The 17,917-nt window shown below is 40.8% G+C and overlaps 1 protein-coding gene across 6 annotated transcripts; it reads left to right on the plus strand.

Moving 5' to 3' along the window:
* The first annotated feature begins 614 nt into the window (after positions 1-614).
* si:ch211-153l6.6 (uncharacterized) lies at positions 615-10,391 on the plus strand. 6 transcript variants are annotated; one of them, XM_029725992.1, is made up of 4 exons: positions 615-880; positions 6,944-8,939; positions 9,116-9,201; positions 9,532-10,391. In XM_029725992.1, the coding sequence occupies exons 2-4, from the start codon at positions 7,067-7,069 to the stop codon at positions 9,622-9,624; spliced, it is 2,052 nt and encodes a 683-aa protein (XP_029581852.1). In that variant the 5' UTR covers positions 615-880; positions 6,944-7,066; the 3' UTR covers positions 9,625-10,391. The 6 variants fall into 6 exon arrangements, with proteins under 6 accessions (XP_029581852.1, XP_029581850.1, XP_029581849.1 ...); XM_029725990.1 differs by lacking the exon at positions 615-880 and adding an exon at positions 2,158-2,719 and having other exon boundaries at positions 9,505-10,391; XM_029725989.1 differs by lacking the exon at positions 615-880 and adding an exon at positions 2,159-2,719.
* Positions 10,392-17,917: the final 7,526 nt, after the last annotated feature.

Consider the following 17,917-nt stretch of genomic DNA (forward strand, 5'->3'; position numbering starts at 1 on the left):
GTCATGTTGGTGTGTGTGTGTGTGTGTGTGTGTGTGTGTGTGTGTGTGTGTGTGTGTGTGTGTGTGTGTGTGTGTGTGTGTGTGTGTGTGTGCAAGAGCTACACTGAGTGCACAAAACATTAGGAACACCTGCTCTTTCCATGACAGACTGACCAGGTGAATCCAGGTGAAAGTTATGATCCCATTTTGATGTCACTTGTTAAATCCAATTCAATCAGTGTAGATGAAGGGCAGGAGACAGGTTAAAGAAGGATTTTTAAGCATTGAGACAATTGAGACATTGATTGTGTATGTGTGCCATTCAGAGGGTGAATGGGTAAGACAAAATATTTAAGTGCCTTTGAACAGCGTATGGTAGTAGGTGCCAGGCACACCGGTTTATGTCAAGAACTGCAACGCTGCTGGGTTTTTCACACTCAACAGTTTCCTGTGTGTCTCAAGAATGGTCCACCACCCAAAGTACATCCAGCCAACTTGACACAACTCTGGGAAGTATTGGAGTCACCATGGGCCAGCATCCCTGTGGAATGCTTTCGACACCTCGTAGAGTCCATGCCCCAACGAATTGAGGCAGTTCTGAGGGCTAAAGGGGGTGTAACTCAATATTCTGAATGTTTTGTACAGTCAGTGTATTTACCGTGTAGCTTCCCTGAGCTTGTGATATTCAATGTGTGAGCCTGTGAACGCATGTTGCACACACAACTGTCACCAAAGCTTCTGTTTCGTGATTGGCTGATTTCCACGCACCCGATTTGTGTCGCTGCCTGCCGCTGTGGTGACTCTGTGTGTGTGTCAAACAGATGCAGACAGGCACACTCCACTTCATCACTCCACCACTGGACCAGTCCGAGCCCGAATCACTGTGGAAAGACCCTGGGAGGTAAGAGAGCAGTAGGACAACATGACGTTTGGTCATCACCTAGTTATTCAGCATCAGGCTGATGACCATTAGCGACACTTTAGAGACGGTGACCAAAGTAGGAAGGTCACAAAAATGTGCTTCGCACTTGACAGTCTTGTAGAGATGGTTACCAGTTCAGAGTATTGAGTTAGTACTGCTGGGATTGTGTTCTGGAAGGCAAAAAGAGTGATAAAGATGGAGAGTGTTTGAGAAAAACAGGGAAAGAGAGATACAGAGAGAAAAAGTGAGAGAGGGGGAGAGAAAGATCGAGATGTAGGCTAGAGTGTGAGAAAAGAGGAGGAGAGAGCTCTGCTTTAACATAAGTAGGTTGTGTTATTGGTATTTGGTTGATTCTGTTCTTACTGTGGCTTCAGTGTGTGGTTGAAGTGGAGAGAAACAAAGCTCTGCTCCAGTGAGCCAGCTGAGCTGAGGAGAACATTGAGTGAGGGTGGATTAAACTGTAGAAACACTCACAGCAGCACTGAGCATTCCTGCATACACTGGAGAGGTTGTCAAGCTGACCACTGGTTTAAGACTGAGAGTAGTGTTTTTTTAAAAATGTGTTTTATAGGTTTTAATGCTGGATGGAGGGCTGAGAAAAGTTGTAGTGAGTTGAGGAAGCGCTTTTGAAAGCTACTCTGACATACAGTTGCAGGTATTTTGTATAGCTGGAATGCCCCCCTGGAACTCAAAAAGTCAGAGTTTACAGGCCATTCACATTACAAGAGACAGAGATATATCCAGGGTATGCCATTTTAGCCAATTTGGGCCACTAAAACTAACTGTGCTTTGTATACATTTTGTTTAGCATATGGGGTAGATATGGTGGCTTTTGTTGAAATAGAAAATGCAAGCAGAAAGAAAAACATAAAAAAACATAAAAAACAAAAACATAAAAAACAGATTAATTGAACACCTTTAATAATAGGCATACTGCCTCATTTATCACAGCATGCCCAAAATGAACGACTGATCCCAAATGTTGGACACAGAACAAAAGTGGAGCTTAAAAAGATTAAAAAGCCAGTCCTGCCATGGCACTCGCATCCACCTCACTTAAAGATCCATCATTTATCCAGATTTTAATGGCTTTTTAACAGCAGTGAGTTATCTGTGTCTAGGGGTTATTCTTCAATACATGTACCCTCACCAGAGACTTCACTTAGTCACAGAATATTAATACTATAACCCAGACAGCCCAAGCAATGAACTTAGGGGTCAGTCAATTGAAATAATTGTATGGACAAAACCTGACAGCTGGTAAAACACTGAAGCCCTTTATGGAAAAGGATTTCAATTGACCACAATGAATAATCAGTGAGCTAATGATTTCAGGGCAGCAGTGACGTTGGTCATGGAAATCGACAGGGTTCTAAAAAGTGCAGGCAAAAGCAAACGCTCCATAGCTGGTCTCTGAAAGAGAAGGAGCCCGGGGGCGACAGCTGGATGCTGCAGTAGCGGATGCATACGCGCCCAACGTATCTATCTGTATGGGGATTGGGCAGGATGCTGTGAGAGAAGCGCGGGGGGTCGCGGGCGATGCAATGCATTTCAGTGGCGTTTATGCCAATACTTATTGCGTCTGCTCTAGTTAACTTCAGACAAATTTGCCTTGCGAATCGATAATTCCGACCGACACCCACCACACACATCCACATAAACGCGAATCTCTTCCTCCTTCAAATTAAACCTATGAATTACTCGCAACGGGTGGCCGCTTGGTTGAGTTCTCTACCCGTGAATGTAGTTCAAATAATATGTGGTCGCTTCGGTAAGTTGGAGATGATATCCTTCTGGTTGCTCTGTTGGAGGCTGCTGGTAGGTACTAGATATGTTATCATATCCAAGTATACTGTATATTTTCGCCACGGCCAGCTTGTTTTGATTGGCAGCATGCTCAAGGCTTGGATGGGTACATAAATCGCATGGATTTTGCTCGGCTACGGCACGTGAGTTTATCTGTCACTATGCTGGGCATTTGCCTGGTCGGTGCATGTCTATTTGCTATCTATATCACCCTGCAGAATGGTGGAAATGTCTGTAATTTGCGCAGTGGGGTATCCTAAGCATTTTGCGCGTGACTATTTTATCTGTTGTCCAACATGTCTTTGGTCCTCAGCCATATGACAGGTAGTTTGCCTTTATGAAGAGAAAAAAAATGTCACTTTATATTATGGCAATTCAATTCAAGCAATTCATTCTCATAAACATATTTACTCTCTGAGGTTTCCTATAATTGAATTTTCTCATTCTGTATCACTGCAAATGGTGGATCCTTTTCCCATTGGTTGGGTATCCTGGGAAAATTGTGAACAGGTTATTCAGAGTGCATCACTCAACCTTTGATGTAACAAGGGAAGGGGTGTGAGGGACTCTCCTCATACTCAACAATCAAATCATCTTTCAGTTATATTTTCCACCTCCCACATAAACAGAACTGAGGGATTTCATCCTACTGTAACCAGCTGTTGATATCATCCTTGTTGTGTCTGCAGACGATCAAAGCCGTTAACCTATCTTGGCTGTGCAGACCACAGACTCCATTTTGCAATGATTGAGTAGAAAACAGAACACATTACCTGTAGGATGTGCGGGTCCATACACCTACAGCAGGCCACGTGGTCATGATATAACAGTACACATGGACAACACAAAGATACATGGCCATGCAGGTGAAATTAGTTGCTGATAGCCTGGCAGGTGAATCTATCCCTAGGCCTGTGGTAATTTGACCTTCTGCAAAGCACTCAAAGATTTCCTTCTCATTGCATTTTCAAACTGTACATGTAAACATTCATAATGCTATTCAGTCAAATATTTGTGTGTGTAAAGTAAAGCTTCCCACTGGGCACAACCTGGTTGAATCAATGTTTTTTCAACGTCATTTGTCAAGGTATTGTGATGTGGAATCTAAATGGAAAATACATTGGATTTGCAAAAAGTCATCAAAACTGTTGTTTTGAGGGTGACATTTCAACCACAGAATTATGTCATCATGGTAACCAATTTTCAACCTTGTATAAAATATGTTTCTTTGTACATCAGATCTTCAACGTTATATCCAGTATCAGAAAAAAACAATAAGCTTAGCAGAACCTCCTACTGGAGAGCAAAAGTATCTACAGCTATTGCATTTGGTCTCCCACCCAGGGGTTTAACCAAGCCCAGCTTTGATATTTGTCACTAACTACTACCAATGTGTTACAGTGAGAATGATTATTTAGAGATTTCTTAATAACTAAATATATTCACTATTGCTATCGAAGTCATTCCAAAGGGTAGGTTTAACAGTGCAAATGAAATTTAACCATACTGTATAAGCGTTTGCAAAGAAATCAAAAGCTATTGTTTCAATTCAGCCCAGGGTTCAACGAAAATAAACAATACATATAGGCCTGGGGTTTCAAGCTTTAGTGAATGCCAAATTTAATATGTTGGATTCACGTCTCCATTTCAACTAGAAAATTGAAGTTAAAAGAACAGGAATAAATCAAATAAAACTTTATTTAAAGTGCATTTGAAGTTTGATTTGATATAGTCCTGTTTTCTTACTTCGATTTTTGGTTGAGATGGAGATATTTGGTTGTGTTGACAACCAAACACAATTCAATCTCACTTTTGCAATAAAGTAAATAGCCTATTAACTTGTCTACATGTTGGATTCACGTCTCCAACAAAAGCAAAAATAAAAGCTAAAGAACAGGACTAAGCCAGTGGCTCAGATGAAATGATCCAAGCATTAGATACATCTCCTTTAAAATGTTGATAGTTGTTTGTCAACCAACACAATTCAATATGACTTTTGTAATACAGTCAATAGCCTAAAGTTAAGGCTATGTAACAGCTTTTATTCAACTCATCCATGGCCACATTTAGAGGTTACTCTAACTCTAAAAGTCTTATTATGTCATCATAGAAAGTGTGCATGTTCAGGATAGCATGCAAAGGTCACAGGTCTGTGGAGATCTTCACAATATTAATTAACAAATATTAACAAATTCATGATATTATATATTAACAAATATAATTAACAAATGAACAACTATTGTAATATAATCTCAACTACAATCCAGGTCATTTGGTTGTGCTTTTAGATGGTTGAACGCATATGATAACACATTGGGAATTCAACAAACTTCTGGCTGTCTTTTTGAGTGGGTAAATAAAGGTTGAAATTTCATTGATTGAACGTCTCAACCAAAAATTAGACACATTTCCATGATGAAATGACGTGGTGTGGCCAGTGGGTTAGGCTACCCTACTTTTCAACCCATGTCCCTGCTGTATCATTCAAGATAAATCTTGTCCATCTGGCAGATCTAGCCATTACTGGTATTGCAGAGAGCTTACTGTACATTTAATACTGCTCTATGTACATTAAATATGACCCAGAGGATAAACAATATGAAAAGGCATCTCTCTTACAAGCTGCTCCCAGGAGGGCTTGGATTTTCATATCAGCAAGTTTCTAGGCAACCGTTCCAAAGCTATATTTATACCATATACAGTACAGCATGTTTGCTAAGAGATTCACACCAAGTGGACCTGATCTCCATCCAGGAAGCACTCAGAAACACCAGTATATGGGAGGAATAGTTTGTATGGTGGTGCGCTGGAGAAGCAAAACTAGTGCAGGTTAAGAGCTTCAAAGAAATCACTCCAACCATCAGCATTAGGATTGATACAGCATTATGGATGAATGACCAGTACAGGTTGAATTCAGGTCTTAGTACAGTGTGGTGGATGGAGGCTGGGTTGGATGCCCTGAGGGCTCGAATGTACTGATTCCCTGTACTGCAGTACCAGGACCCAATGTTCAAACGCTATTGGGACACAACCGAAATGACGGGGGCCGAGGTACTTCATCCTTACATAATGGATCCAATTTGTTCTTTCAGATGGGTTTATTCTGTTCTCTGCCCAATGCCATTGTCACAGTATGCAGTGCCACATGTTTGCAACATGTGCGTAAACAAACAAACAAACGCACACCCTCAAAAACATGTGCAATGCTTTCCGCATGTTTTTGTTTTTCTTCAGATAAAGCAACAGTTGATTATTTGCAGATATGGGGTTTCCAAGCTTTCAAACAACTTGGGCAATAAGCACGCTACACAGCTTCACTTGAAAAAGAAGTGCTGTCCAACTGGTGGACTGTAGCCTATGCCAACTCCAATGGTGTGAATTATCAGTGTTGGTGTGTGGGTGTATTCACTATGCAATAAATGTTGTCTTAACAATAGCTAGGTATGTTGATTAGGGCTATTGTGTGGGCTGATTTGCTTACATCCCCTAATCAAGAAGTCAGTTTTAATCACATGTAAACTGTTATTAAGGGCCTCAGAAAATGGTCTGGTCACCATATTTCATGCATACATGTACTGTATGTAGACAGCTTGCATCTATTGTATGAAAACCTTTTCCAAACGTTCATCTAAATACATACAGTATGTATGAGAACAAGCCCATCTCCCTTCACCTAGCCATTTTCTGTGTTTTTTTTATGTTCTTTTTGACATCAACATGTTATTCCTGGCAGAATCACGTTTGACTATGAAACTATCAAAATCATGCTAATTCTCACCCACTTACAGCGAAGCCATGCTCGGTTTGAAGCATGTCTCATGGTGTTTTATGCTTTCAAAAGATTTCCTCCCACCCTCTGTGAGCACCAGAGTGAAGACAGTGTTTTGATGAAATGAAAGTGGCGTGGTGAAACCCTGGTGTGTCATACCAAAATGATAACCAGTTAACCAGTTACTGTGGTGGGTGTTAAAAGGATAACATTATACCACCTATAAGGATAAACTATATATTTTACATGGAACTGAAGGTACTGGCTGGTATAGGCATTACTTAATTTGAGATTCACTATATAAGGAATTCCACTCACCACCACACTTCATCAAAAGAGCCATCGAAGAAAGACAAAAATACATCATACCAGGTTCAGTAGGCTATCCATTGATCTATTCAGATACAGGTTGTTTTTTGTGTCTCCGCCTTATTCTACCCTTAACATGTTTTATTTGACTTCCATAGAGAGCCACAGCTGGAGTGAAGAGGATAAAGGGGAATGAAGTGAGAGAGAGCTGCAGTGCCAGTGCCAGCGACACTCCACAAGAGAAACAACAAGAACAAGAATCCCACTCTGGGGCCGTAGCCATGGAGACCAGCCAGCTTTCAGAGATGGACGACCTAACAGACTATAAAATGGATTCTGGGGAAACGGAGGACCAGAGACGCCTGCTTAGTGAGAGCGAGGAAGAATGTGACCAAGAACCTTTCGCAGAATACAGAGGAACAAAAGAGAACATAAAAACGTCAGTGGATGAACCAGACGAGGATGATGAAAATGGGGATGGAAACAGAGAGGAGGGGATTCTCAACTTTGGGACAGGACAAGATGACTTCAGTCTAAAAGAGTTACTCAACTCCTCAAGTATATTTGAGAGTGAACCCGTTTGCAAGGTGGAAGACCTGCTTGCAGAAGATGACGTGGACAACTCTGCTCCATCAGAAGTGACGGTGACACAAGAGTCCATCTTGGAGCAGCTTATCCGAGAGGAGGTCTCCTCTGACGTTTCTACGGGGTCCTGTCATGACCTTGACCGAGACGACCTGAGTGACTGTCTGCAGGTAGAAATGGCCATCGTGTCATCAGACAGCGAGACTGACGACCAATGGAGGTCCACTTTTGCATCTACAGTCAACAAGGAAGAAAGGTGTGACGGAAATGCTCAAGATGCTTTCGAGAAGGATAAAGCTGCAGGGGAGGCAGAGAATGGGACCAAGGATGAAACTGCAGACAGTCCTCACGAGCTTGAACAACCCGATTGCCCCACAGAATGCGAGATCCAAGAACAAGATATGTCCTCTGGCCAGTTCAAGGTCTTATCAGAGATTCCAGAGGATGAGGAAGAGGCCAGCCAAGGCGGAGCTTGCAAAGTACGTCATTCTACATCTGCAAGCTCTTCTGTAAGCTCTGACAAGAAGGTTCCTCAAGACTACTGTGTGATACAAGAAATGACGAGCAAGAACGTTAGTACAGAGCATGTGGACTTCCAGGGGGCTCGGAAGCAGTGGCGCCAAATGGAGGAGCAGACCAAAGGACAGGTCCAGGTCCACCAGCCCACTGTCAGACAGCAGGGGATGTGCCAGGGAGGTCACAGCGCCATGTACACACCCGTCAGGAACATCGACCGACCCAGGAGGGACACCGAACTCGACAGCCTCGCCCTGGGTGACTTTCATCACACCCAGTTCAGCCCATGTTCAGAAGACTCAGGTCTGGATGACCTCAGCTACAGGTCCCCTTACGAGGACTCAGACAACCCTGTCGAAAGGGAGATACGACAGACCATAGAGCGCGAGGAAAACTTCAGGCGGGAGAGAGGGATCGCGAAACAGGGTCAAGCTGGAGAATCATCTGCACATCCCAGACCAACCACTCTCTACCCCGGCAAGTACGGGAAAGGTTTTTGCCAGGAGGTGGAGGAGAAACGGAAGATGTTTGACTCTAGTGATCCCGGATGCAGGCCATTGAGGTCTCCCGACGCAAAAACCCCAACCTTCTCCATAGCCACCTCCCCCTCACCCACACCGAGGTGTGCAACCTACCATGAAATGACCGCCCAAAACGTGATCATCCTGGAGCCAGACTCCTACCCCACCAGCCCAAGGCACCGCACCCGAGGATCCCTGCTCTCCCCGGGTCCCAGCCGTTATAGCGAGTGGCCTTTGGAGACGTCAGCCAACGTCATCATTCTAGAGACGTCCAACCTGATCATTCGGAGCGCCTCAGAGTTCTGCCTGAGCTCGGCCTCCTGCCAGGAGACCCAGGAGAGCACATTTGTCAACAATCCCTTCTTCAAACTGCGCTCGCGGAGCTCCATGTCCCTGGTGGACCAGGAGATTAAGATGGTGAAGCAGAGGGAGGAGGAGTGGAGGAGGCAGAGGAGCCAGATGCACACCAGGGAGAAGTATGACACTGTTGTGGTGTCCCCCAACCTGGAGAACCTGAGCTTTGATACAGCAGGTATGTGCTGATGACTGATGAAGAGCACAGTTAATATGGAAAAGAGTTTGTGGTTTGTAGCTGTGTTGTGTTGTGTTTTCATTGCATCACTAGTGGTCACCACTTGTCCAAATTCATGATATAGGTCTCTAAGCATATGAATGTATGAGTATTAATGGTTTCTCTTTCTTCTTCAGAAGTGCCACTGAAATGTGTGTCTTCCCCTTCATCCCCATCAAGGACTCGAAAGCTGGACCGCTCCACCCTGTCATGTGACCATAGGGTATGTCCTATCTTCTCCAATAATAATTAATCAACGAACAGATGTTAGCCTAGTCACCTGATCAAATGTTTGTGCTTTAGTCAACTCTCTTGTGGTGTTCGTTGTCATGTCAATTGCAAAACATGACCAGTGTAGAAAAAAATATTTTGTCATCTGATTGCCTCACTAAATGTCATCTGAATGCCTCACTAAATAACATTGCATGTGCTCATGTTTAATTGTGTTCATTACATTTTCTGATAGAGTTTATTCATTACAAACCATTTTAAACACCATCCATTTTCACCTTGAAACTGCATGCAGTTTTACAGGTGAAACTCTTTCCCCCAGTTCCCAGAATCACTCTCCACATTACCAAGGAAAAAAAATACCATGGCTCAGAGATGGGAGGCAAGACTATTTGTCAACCACGAACAAGAGTGAAGAACATCAAACCTGAATAATCCCATTCCATATTTCTACAGCTGCCAACTTCCTGAACTTTGTTAGATGTTTCCAGTTCTATTATTGATACAGCTTGAATATATATATTCATTACCGGTACTGTACTTTTAAAGTTATTGTGAAATAAAATATGTAATTGGTATTGTAAGAGATATGACACAATGTAATGAATATAGATGGACTACCGGATGAGTACATTACGATATTGTTCAGTTAAGATCTTTACATACTTTTAAGTACTGTCTTGGTTACACAACAGAAAGATATTTATGGTATTTTCGTATTGTATTTTCTTCTAAATAGAGTTTAAACTAAAGAGGCAATAAGAATATTATGATAAATGTGGTAATCCAAAGCAGTAAAAAACGAATCTATCATTGTTCTAAAATAAAGAATGCATATTATGATTACCTGTATAATTAACTTCATATAAAATGTTTCATATGATAGCCACTTATAGTATGGGATATTCAAAGCTTGACTTGACGTTGCCATTTTGAGATGCCTTTTTCAACTATATTACTGTTTTTTATGCTTCACAATGTGATCTCTTTTGTTTGCAGGTGGTCTGGTATTACGTACTAAACTAATGCAAAACTCCAAGGTGAATACTTTAAAGTTTAAATTGCATTCTCGGTTATTTTAAGTGTTAAGTTGTTCCATGGAGATTTCGCTTTTGTTTTGTTTTTGTTATTCTCAATTGATAATTCTGCATCAAAATAAAGTTGTATTGACATTAAGGAAAATGTTTGACTTGTCTTCTTGTTACCTAGAAATGGGTGTGCCTGTAAGTGTGTATGGTTGTGTGTGTTGATTTGGTTATTGACTGGGAAGTCCACACTAGCTATAACACCAATAAAATAAAATCACATGTACAGTAGTCACAGAACGGGATAGTTAACTACAAATTCATGCATGATTAATTTATACAGTATTCATTTTTTTATATGAAATTACACGATCTACATTTAAAGTAGCCTGTATGAATTTAGCTGCATTATATTGAGTATAACATTGAGGACAAAAACTTGTTATATGGCATGCAGTACAGAGCTGCTCTGTTCAGATATAGACTAATTATAGTTATCTAATTATAGTGAAGATTGTAATCATGATAATAGATTTACAGTACTCTGCATTTTCCTGAGAAGTTGGGATAACAACATTAGCACAAAATCAATAGTACAAAAATGCTTTTGGTATGTGTATGTGAAATTGATAAGCTATCCAGTAAAAATGTTTTTGTTTAAAATATTCCCTACCATTTCCTTTCCCTCGATCTAGAGGCCGTACATCTGGTTCAGTGCCTTGATCTGCCTGTGGCCTGAATCTGAATAAGAATCACAATCCTTCATCATTCTAACTGCCAGTGAGTTGTCCTGTACCATGAAAAGGCCATCCTCACAGTTGTCACAATACACCGATGATGTAAATAAAGCTGACCAGGAAATCCGCTATTCCCAATAACAAAGACAACCATTTTGAACCATGCATCCTGTGAAAAAAGGATGACATTATATTAAATTGTCAAAAGTGCACAATTAAATAATATCCAACAAATAAAAACGGTCTCTTTGCACCAATCTGTCAAGACAGCCATAATATGAAACTGTTAATGAGTTCTGGGGGCCAATATTATACTTTGCACAATCAGTTACTAGTAAATCCCAAATATTTACTCATGAACAGTACAGCTTCTTGCAGTATCTAGTCAAACCAAGACAACTTCATCAAAATATCAAGTTCAGGAGAAGAGTTCCATCCTAAAGTTTTCCGTCATTGGCTTTAAACCTGAATTCTTACTGGCCCGTACACTTCAAATCACTTCAAAGCTTCACAGAGATAACTCTTAAGTCTGTGCTTATGGTGTTACCCAAGTGCTGCCCTCTGAGTGGTAAGCAAGAATCCCCTGCTGGTCATCAGGGTCACTCGCTGTGGAAACAAGGTCACAACATCACAAAACAGGAAATTGGTGCTGAAAAGCTTTTCACCTTTGAATATGGAACAACGACAGCTCTTTCTACAGAAAGTGTGATCAATCACCTTTAACCTGCTATACATGTTAAAATTAATGGAAAAAGTGCATTGTCTGAAAATAATTGATATATTCAAGCAACAGACCTATCAATCATGAAACAAGTTACGAAGAAACCCAGTCAGCACCCCCAGCCACCAGGGGTGAGGCAGACTGCTGACCAATCCCCAAAAACATGGCCGACTGCATCACAACAGGAAATGAGCATCACATGAAAGGGTCGTCAGTAGCTTTTATAGACACAGTCACAAACCATGCCCATTTCTACAATTTATCTTCTTAAAATTAGATTTTCAACCTAACCTTATGCCTAACACTAACTTTAAATTAAGACCAAAAAGCAAATTTTGTAGCCAATTTTGACTTTGTGGCTGTGGAATGTAACTTTGTGGCTGCGAAATCTGACTTTGTGGCTGGGGAATCTGACTTTGTGGCTGTGGAACCTGACTTGGTGACAGTGGAACCTGACTTTGTGACTGTGGAACCTGACTTGGTGACTGTGGAACCTGACTTTGTGACTGTGGAACCGGACTTTGGGACTATAGAAACGAGTGGAAAGCAATGAGAAGGGCCAATAGTTTTTCCTGACTGTCTGGCCATGAAAATTATGGGCCCAAGTTATAGATAGGGCGAAGAGATTTTCCTGTTAAAGTCAGGAAAAACTTCTGGCTCTAAACAACAATTATTCAATGATGGGAAGTGGTCATAATCAGCTAACTGCACAGTAACAGTGACATTTAATACGACAAAATTAGGATAATGTATGCACTTTAAGTTATTTAGCTTGACTATCAAATAGAAACAAATATGTACTAAAATAACATAAGTTCCAAAGGTGGACTAACCAGCCATAATCTCCCCATTGCATCCAGTGAAATACCCACCTCCTGCATCGAGAGAACAGTGAAATACCCACCTCCTGCATCGAGAGAACAGTGAAATACCCACCTCCTGCATCGAGAGAACAGTGAAATACCCACCTCCTGCATCGAGAGAACAGCTAATCAGTGGTAAGAGTACAGGTTAATAATAGAAGCACACCTTACATAACAGCCATGGAGAGGATTTACAGAAAACAACAGCACCCCATTAAACACAGCATCCATCCACACATACACAGGTAAAAACCAAACATCCATACCAGCAGTTTAGAGAAACCTTATTTTACAGTATCAGCATCTTCAGAGTATGATCATGTATGAGATGTAGATGACAGTTGGGCTTTACCTGGAGGAGTCGGGAGAAGGTCTGAGAGAGGCCATTATGGCCTGAAGTATAGCCAGGGCTGGGACAGTACAGCCCAGGCAGAGATGGACCCCATCACGCTGGAGATGACAGGCACAGTAGTGGTGTGTGGATAAAATCACTGTATTGTGATAATTGCATTGTTTGCTCTATAACCTGTTAGTTCATATGCCTTGACACTGTGACAAGAAGAAGACACAGTGGCAGAACAAATTCAACCACACCTTTGTTTCATCACAAAACCGGAGAGCAACAGCAGTCTGGTGAAGTCCACAAAGCATATGGTATTAAATGACCTACAGCACGGTCAAGCAGGTTAATGTTTCCCACATTTTCGGGCTAGTAACCAACTATTGATTTAGAACCACAGAGGTGTTACCACAAGTCACAAAGAAAACAGGAGCTGCCTCCACTAATCCAACACCATTCCAACACCATTTCAACATCATCAAATAATCTATGCTTAGTCTAATACAGTGACAACTAAGATACCAAAAACCATTTAGTCCAATAAACGTAAGCTAGATATGATGTGGCTGTCCATGTCACTGATTTCTTTGTGTGTGTGTGGGGGTGGGTGTGGGTGGGTGTGTGAAAGTAGAAAAAACATGTTGACTCACCCTACTTGTAGTGAAACGCCAATGCTGTTCTCCTCTCTTTCATGACTCTGCCATACAGTGCACGCTTTTAGATTTTGTTGTCCTAGGCTACCTGGCTAAAATGCTTCCTTGCTTGCTAGCTAGGCTAACTTCCTTTCATGGGAAATGATGTGCCAAGCCAGCTAGTTAACATTAGCTTACTACGTCAAGCTACATATTGAACTTCCTTCCTCTCAGGCCAGAGACACAACGTATGAATTTATGATTAGATCAGAATCGCTGTTATAATCATAGGCCAGTACGGAGAATTAAGTAAAACCAGAAGTCCAAATCCCTGTCTCCATCCATGGCTAATTTAGCTAGCCACCAGAGGACAACAACACAACGAGATACAACAATTAAAGTTTTTTTCTGTAAATTATTTGTTGGTTTTGGTGTAATGTGATTGCTGTGAAGCCAAATCCAAACTGGCTTCCCTTGCATTCAATACTATAGGCGGCAGTAACGTTATACTCTTTTTGACCAGACAGCCTCAGATAATGTCTTACACGTACTGAGACAGAGGGGCGCTGTTTCACTCCCTCGGATGCTTTCTCCGATGAGATACATTCAGACTCTTGTGAATTGAAGAGGATAATTAGGAAACAAAGAGACTAAATATATATATATTTTTTTCTTAGTAAATTTTTTGGGGAAGCTTGGCTTCCCTTGGCATCCATGAATACATGTTATTGGATAGACAACACACTACATCAAACCACTTTTCCACTGAGGCCTGCATCCTACAACAAGATATGATGCCCTCTGCTGGCAAACTAAAGTTAAAGCAGGGCATAACAGCAAGAGTGAGGCAGAGTAAGAGGGGGACCTGTATGTTTGCTGTAGCTCACCTTACTCTATCCTCCTTTGTAGATGAAAGGAAGAGTGAAGGTCAAACAGATAAGCAGCACTGTTAACACCATCAACCCTCGATGCATTTGAACAAACACAGGACACTTACACTGTATCTTTGATGCTTATCACCTTCAAGCAGTGACATATCAATGTAAAGGGACTACTTATTGTCCATGTACATTATATTGCCTGAACTGTTACATCTACAGCCTTTACATCTTTAACCTTTTACAACAGATGTTACATTTTAGTTCATCTGTTTGTTGTTACATACCTGGAAACTCATTTTCTGACTGAACAGTGTTTGCTCTGGGCAATCAGATTTGAAGTAGCTGGCTATGAAAGTGTCCGTGCTTCCAGCCAACATCCAAGCAATCAACAATAAAGAGCTTGACATTCCAAAAGAGATAATGTAAACAACTTTAGATTACCCTTAATCATTCATAAATCAAGTCAATTAATGCCATATATATCAAATTGTTGACGAAAGTCTGACATGCTATATATATATTTTTTTATGAACCTTTAACTAGGCAAGTCAGTTAAGAACAAATTCTTATTCTCAATAACAGCCTAGAAAGAGTAGGGGTGTTAACCCCGGTGTCCTGGCTAAATTCCCAAGCTGTCCCTCATACCATCACGGTCACCTAATCATCCCCAGCTTACAATTGGTTCATTCATCCCCCTCCTCTCCCCTGTAACTATTCCCCAGGTTGTTGCTGTAAATGAGAATGTGTTCTCAGTCAAATTACCTGGTAAAATAACGGTAAAATAAAAATAAATAAATTAAAGGAACAGTGGGTTAACTGCCTTGTTCAGGAGTAGAACGACAGATTTTTACCTTTTCAGCTTAGGCATTCAATCTAGCAACCATTTGGTTACTGGCCCAATGCTCTAACCACTAGGCTACCTGCCGCCCCAACCATATTAACATGGTATCACCGACAGTTCTGTGAAGGGTACATTCTTATGCATTTGCTTGCCTGCTATTTTCAGTGTCCATTCCACTCACTGTGAAATTTCACAAGGAAGGGTGATCGGGAGCCAGTGAGAATCTCTGCTGGAACATTGATGACCTTCTACCGTGAGGATATGAGGGGTTAGGTCATGCTTGTGCACCACCCAGACAAGACAATAGTCACAGAGGTGGACGAGTTAGTAGTAAGTCACTTACAGAAAGTAGTCTTCTCGTACCATCAGTGACATATACTGTGACTAATGTCAGTGAAGGTGAGGTGACATTCAACGGGTAGACTCCATCTTTAGAAATAGGCATACACTTAATAAGATACATGCTGTTGTATGACAGCATGATTGGAAGCCATTTCAAAGGCAGAATTACTAAATCCTTTCGCCAACCTTCATCCAAAAAAACGTTCATCTATATTCTCCATTCTTTGACAGCTTATCATTACCGTCATAAACTAGTCATAAAGTGGCCATTGAGGGGGAAAATGTATTTATTTTCTCTGCAAGCTATATACATGATTGAGGTGTTCTATCTAGATCCCCCCCATATTATATTTATACCACAATTTATCTGACATTTACAGTAAATGTTAAATAAAGGTTAAATAAAACAAATTCTAAAATGTAGTCAGTAGTAGCAGCTCAGACAAAACAATGAGCCAGATGTTTCACCGGATGTAAATATCTGAAGTATTCGGTTGGAATTTCCACTTACCCCCAAATATGGTGATAAGAACAAGCCCATTTTCTGTTCCCAAAACTAGAATCTCTTAAAAACAGAATGGAGTATGTTTTGTAGAGTTTGCCCTTTACCAAAGTTTACAAAAATGGCGTTGTTTAAAAGAAGTGCAAGCACGAATTGAGTCATTGCACACACGCACTTAAGATTAGGCGTTTCCTAATGGAAATATGCAAATACATGCTGGGACACACCAATAGGATCTCACTAGCTTGTGCTTGGCTCTGCCCACTTCCTTGCTTGTTCTGCCCTCTATGATTAATTTGCTCCCATTGGAAATGAGTCTGTCTTGGGTTAGTTAAACATTTTTGGCTGAAGCGTGGGTGTCATTAAACAATAATGTGACAAATGTTATGAGACTTTACCCCAGGGGCAGTAAGACAAGCCAATATCAAACCACAAATCCCTTGACCTCATGGACAAACGAAAACACTGACTGACATTACATTTTTGAGAACTAGGTGATAACTAGTAAAGCCAGGGAGCTGAGAAGACCAGACCGAAGTTGCATTTTTATTTTATGTACAAAGAAAGGTGTGTGGAATACCAAATCCACTAACAGATCCACTAACAATTTGAAATGCAGCACATTATGTAAAGTAATCAGATAACTTTTAAAATGTGTTAGACCTTGTTTCCCCCACCAAAATCCATAGACAAACAGTTGTGTAAACAGTTATGCAACTGTATGCAACTATAGAATGTCAAGAGAGATAAAACAGGTTCTGGCGAAGGCAGTGTATTCCCAGGTGAATCAGATACATGGCCTAATCAGCTAAAAAAGATAACGTGAAAGTATGAGTGTTTCACTTTCATATCAAAACCACTCAAGACTATATCACAGAACCAAAACCACATGTCCTAAAATGTAATAGCCTTATCACTGCATTCTCCATTTTTGAGATCTCTCTTATATTGGAGTGGAAACCGACAAGACCACACAATGAACGTATAAATCAGAGGTTCTCCAAATGGGTTCCGCGGAGGTATTGCAGGCGTTCCACAGCCAGATCTCAAAATGTATATATATAAAAAAAAAAACTGTTAAAAGATTTTGGCCAAGAAATCCCTAGAACAAGTTTAGAGAGTCTAATACAATGTAATATTATTAATCTACAATTTATACTCTTAACCCTTGGCAACATGGAGATGGAAGGCTCACAGGGATATTGGTAGCCACAGTACTCCACCAATTAGCACTGTAATATAAAACTGTCAGAAACACATTCATCTTTGACTGTAAACACAGGTTTTCATTTTATGGTGAAGATTCGATTGTGAGATACCACAGTAAGTTACATGGAAAGATATTTTGAGAGAATGCGGAGGGAATCAAACAGAAGACCTGACCTGGGTACTGGATGTGGAAATGCACCACATACAAGCAGTGGTGTAAAGCACTTAAGTAGTACTTTAAAGTATTTTTACTTAAGTATTTTTTGGGGGTATCTGTACTATATTACTTATATTTGACAACTTTTACTTCACTACATTCCTAAAGAAAATAATTTACTTTTTACTCTATACTTTTTCCGTTACACCCAAAAGTACTCATTACATTTTGAATGCTAAGCAAGACAGAACATTTTTCCAATTCACACACTTATCCCTGGTCATCCCAACTTCCTTCTGATGTGGCAGACTCACTAAACACAAATGCTTCCTTTGTAAATTATGTCTGAGTGTTAGAGTGTGCACCTGGCTATACATAAATAAAAAAAATAACAAGAAAATGGTGCCGTCTGGTTTGCTTAATATAAGGAATTTTAAATGATTTATACTTTTACTTTC

Source organism: Salmo trutta, chromosome 31 (genome assembly GCF_901001165.1).
Source record: "Salmo trutta chromosome 31, fSalTru1.1, whole genome shotgun sequence".
Lineage (NCBI taxonomy): Eukaryota > Metazoa > Chordata > Actinopteri > Salmoniformes > Salmonidae > Salmo > Salmo trutta.

Bases quoted from the DNA above. Each gene is read 5' to 3' on its own strand.
- si:ch211-153l6.6 (XM_029725989.1), top strand. From the start codon at position 2,594: ATGAATTACTCGCAACGGGTGGCCGCTTGGTTGAGTTCTCTACCCGTG. The intron at 8,940-9,115 runs GTATGTGCTGAT...TTTCTTCTTCAG, and splicing joins CCTGAGCTTTGATACAGCAG to AAGTGCCACTGAAATGTGTG. The intron at 9,202-9,531 runs GTATGTCCTATC...TCTTTCCCCCAG, and splicing joins CCCTGTCATGTGACCATAGG to TTCCCAGAATCACTCTCCAC.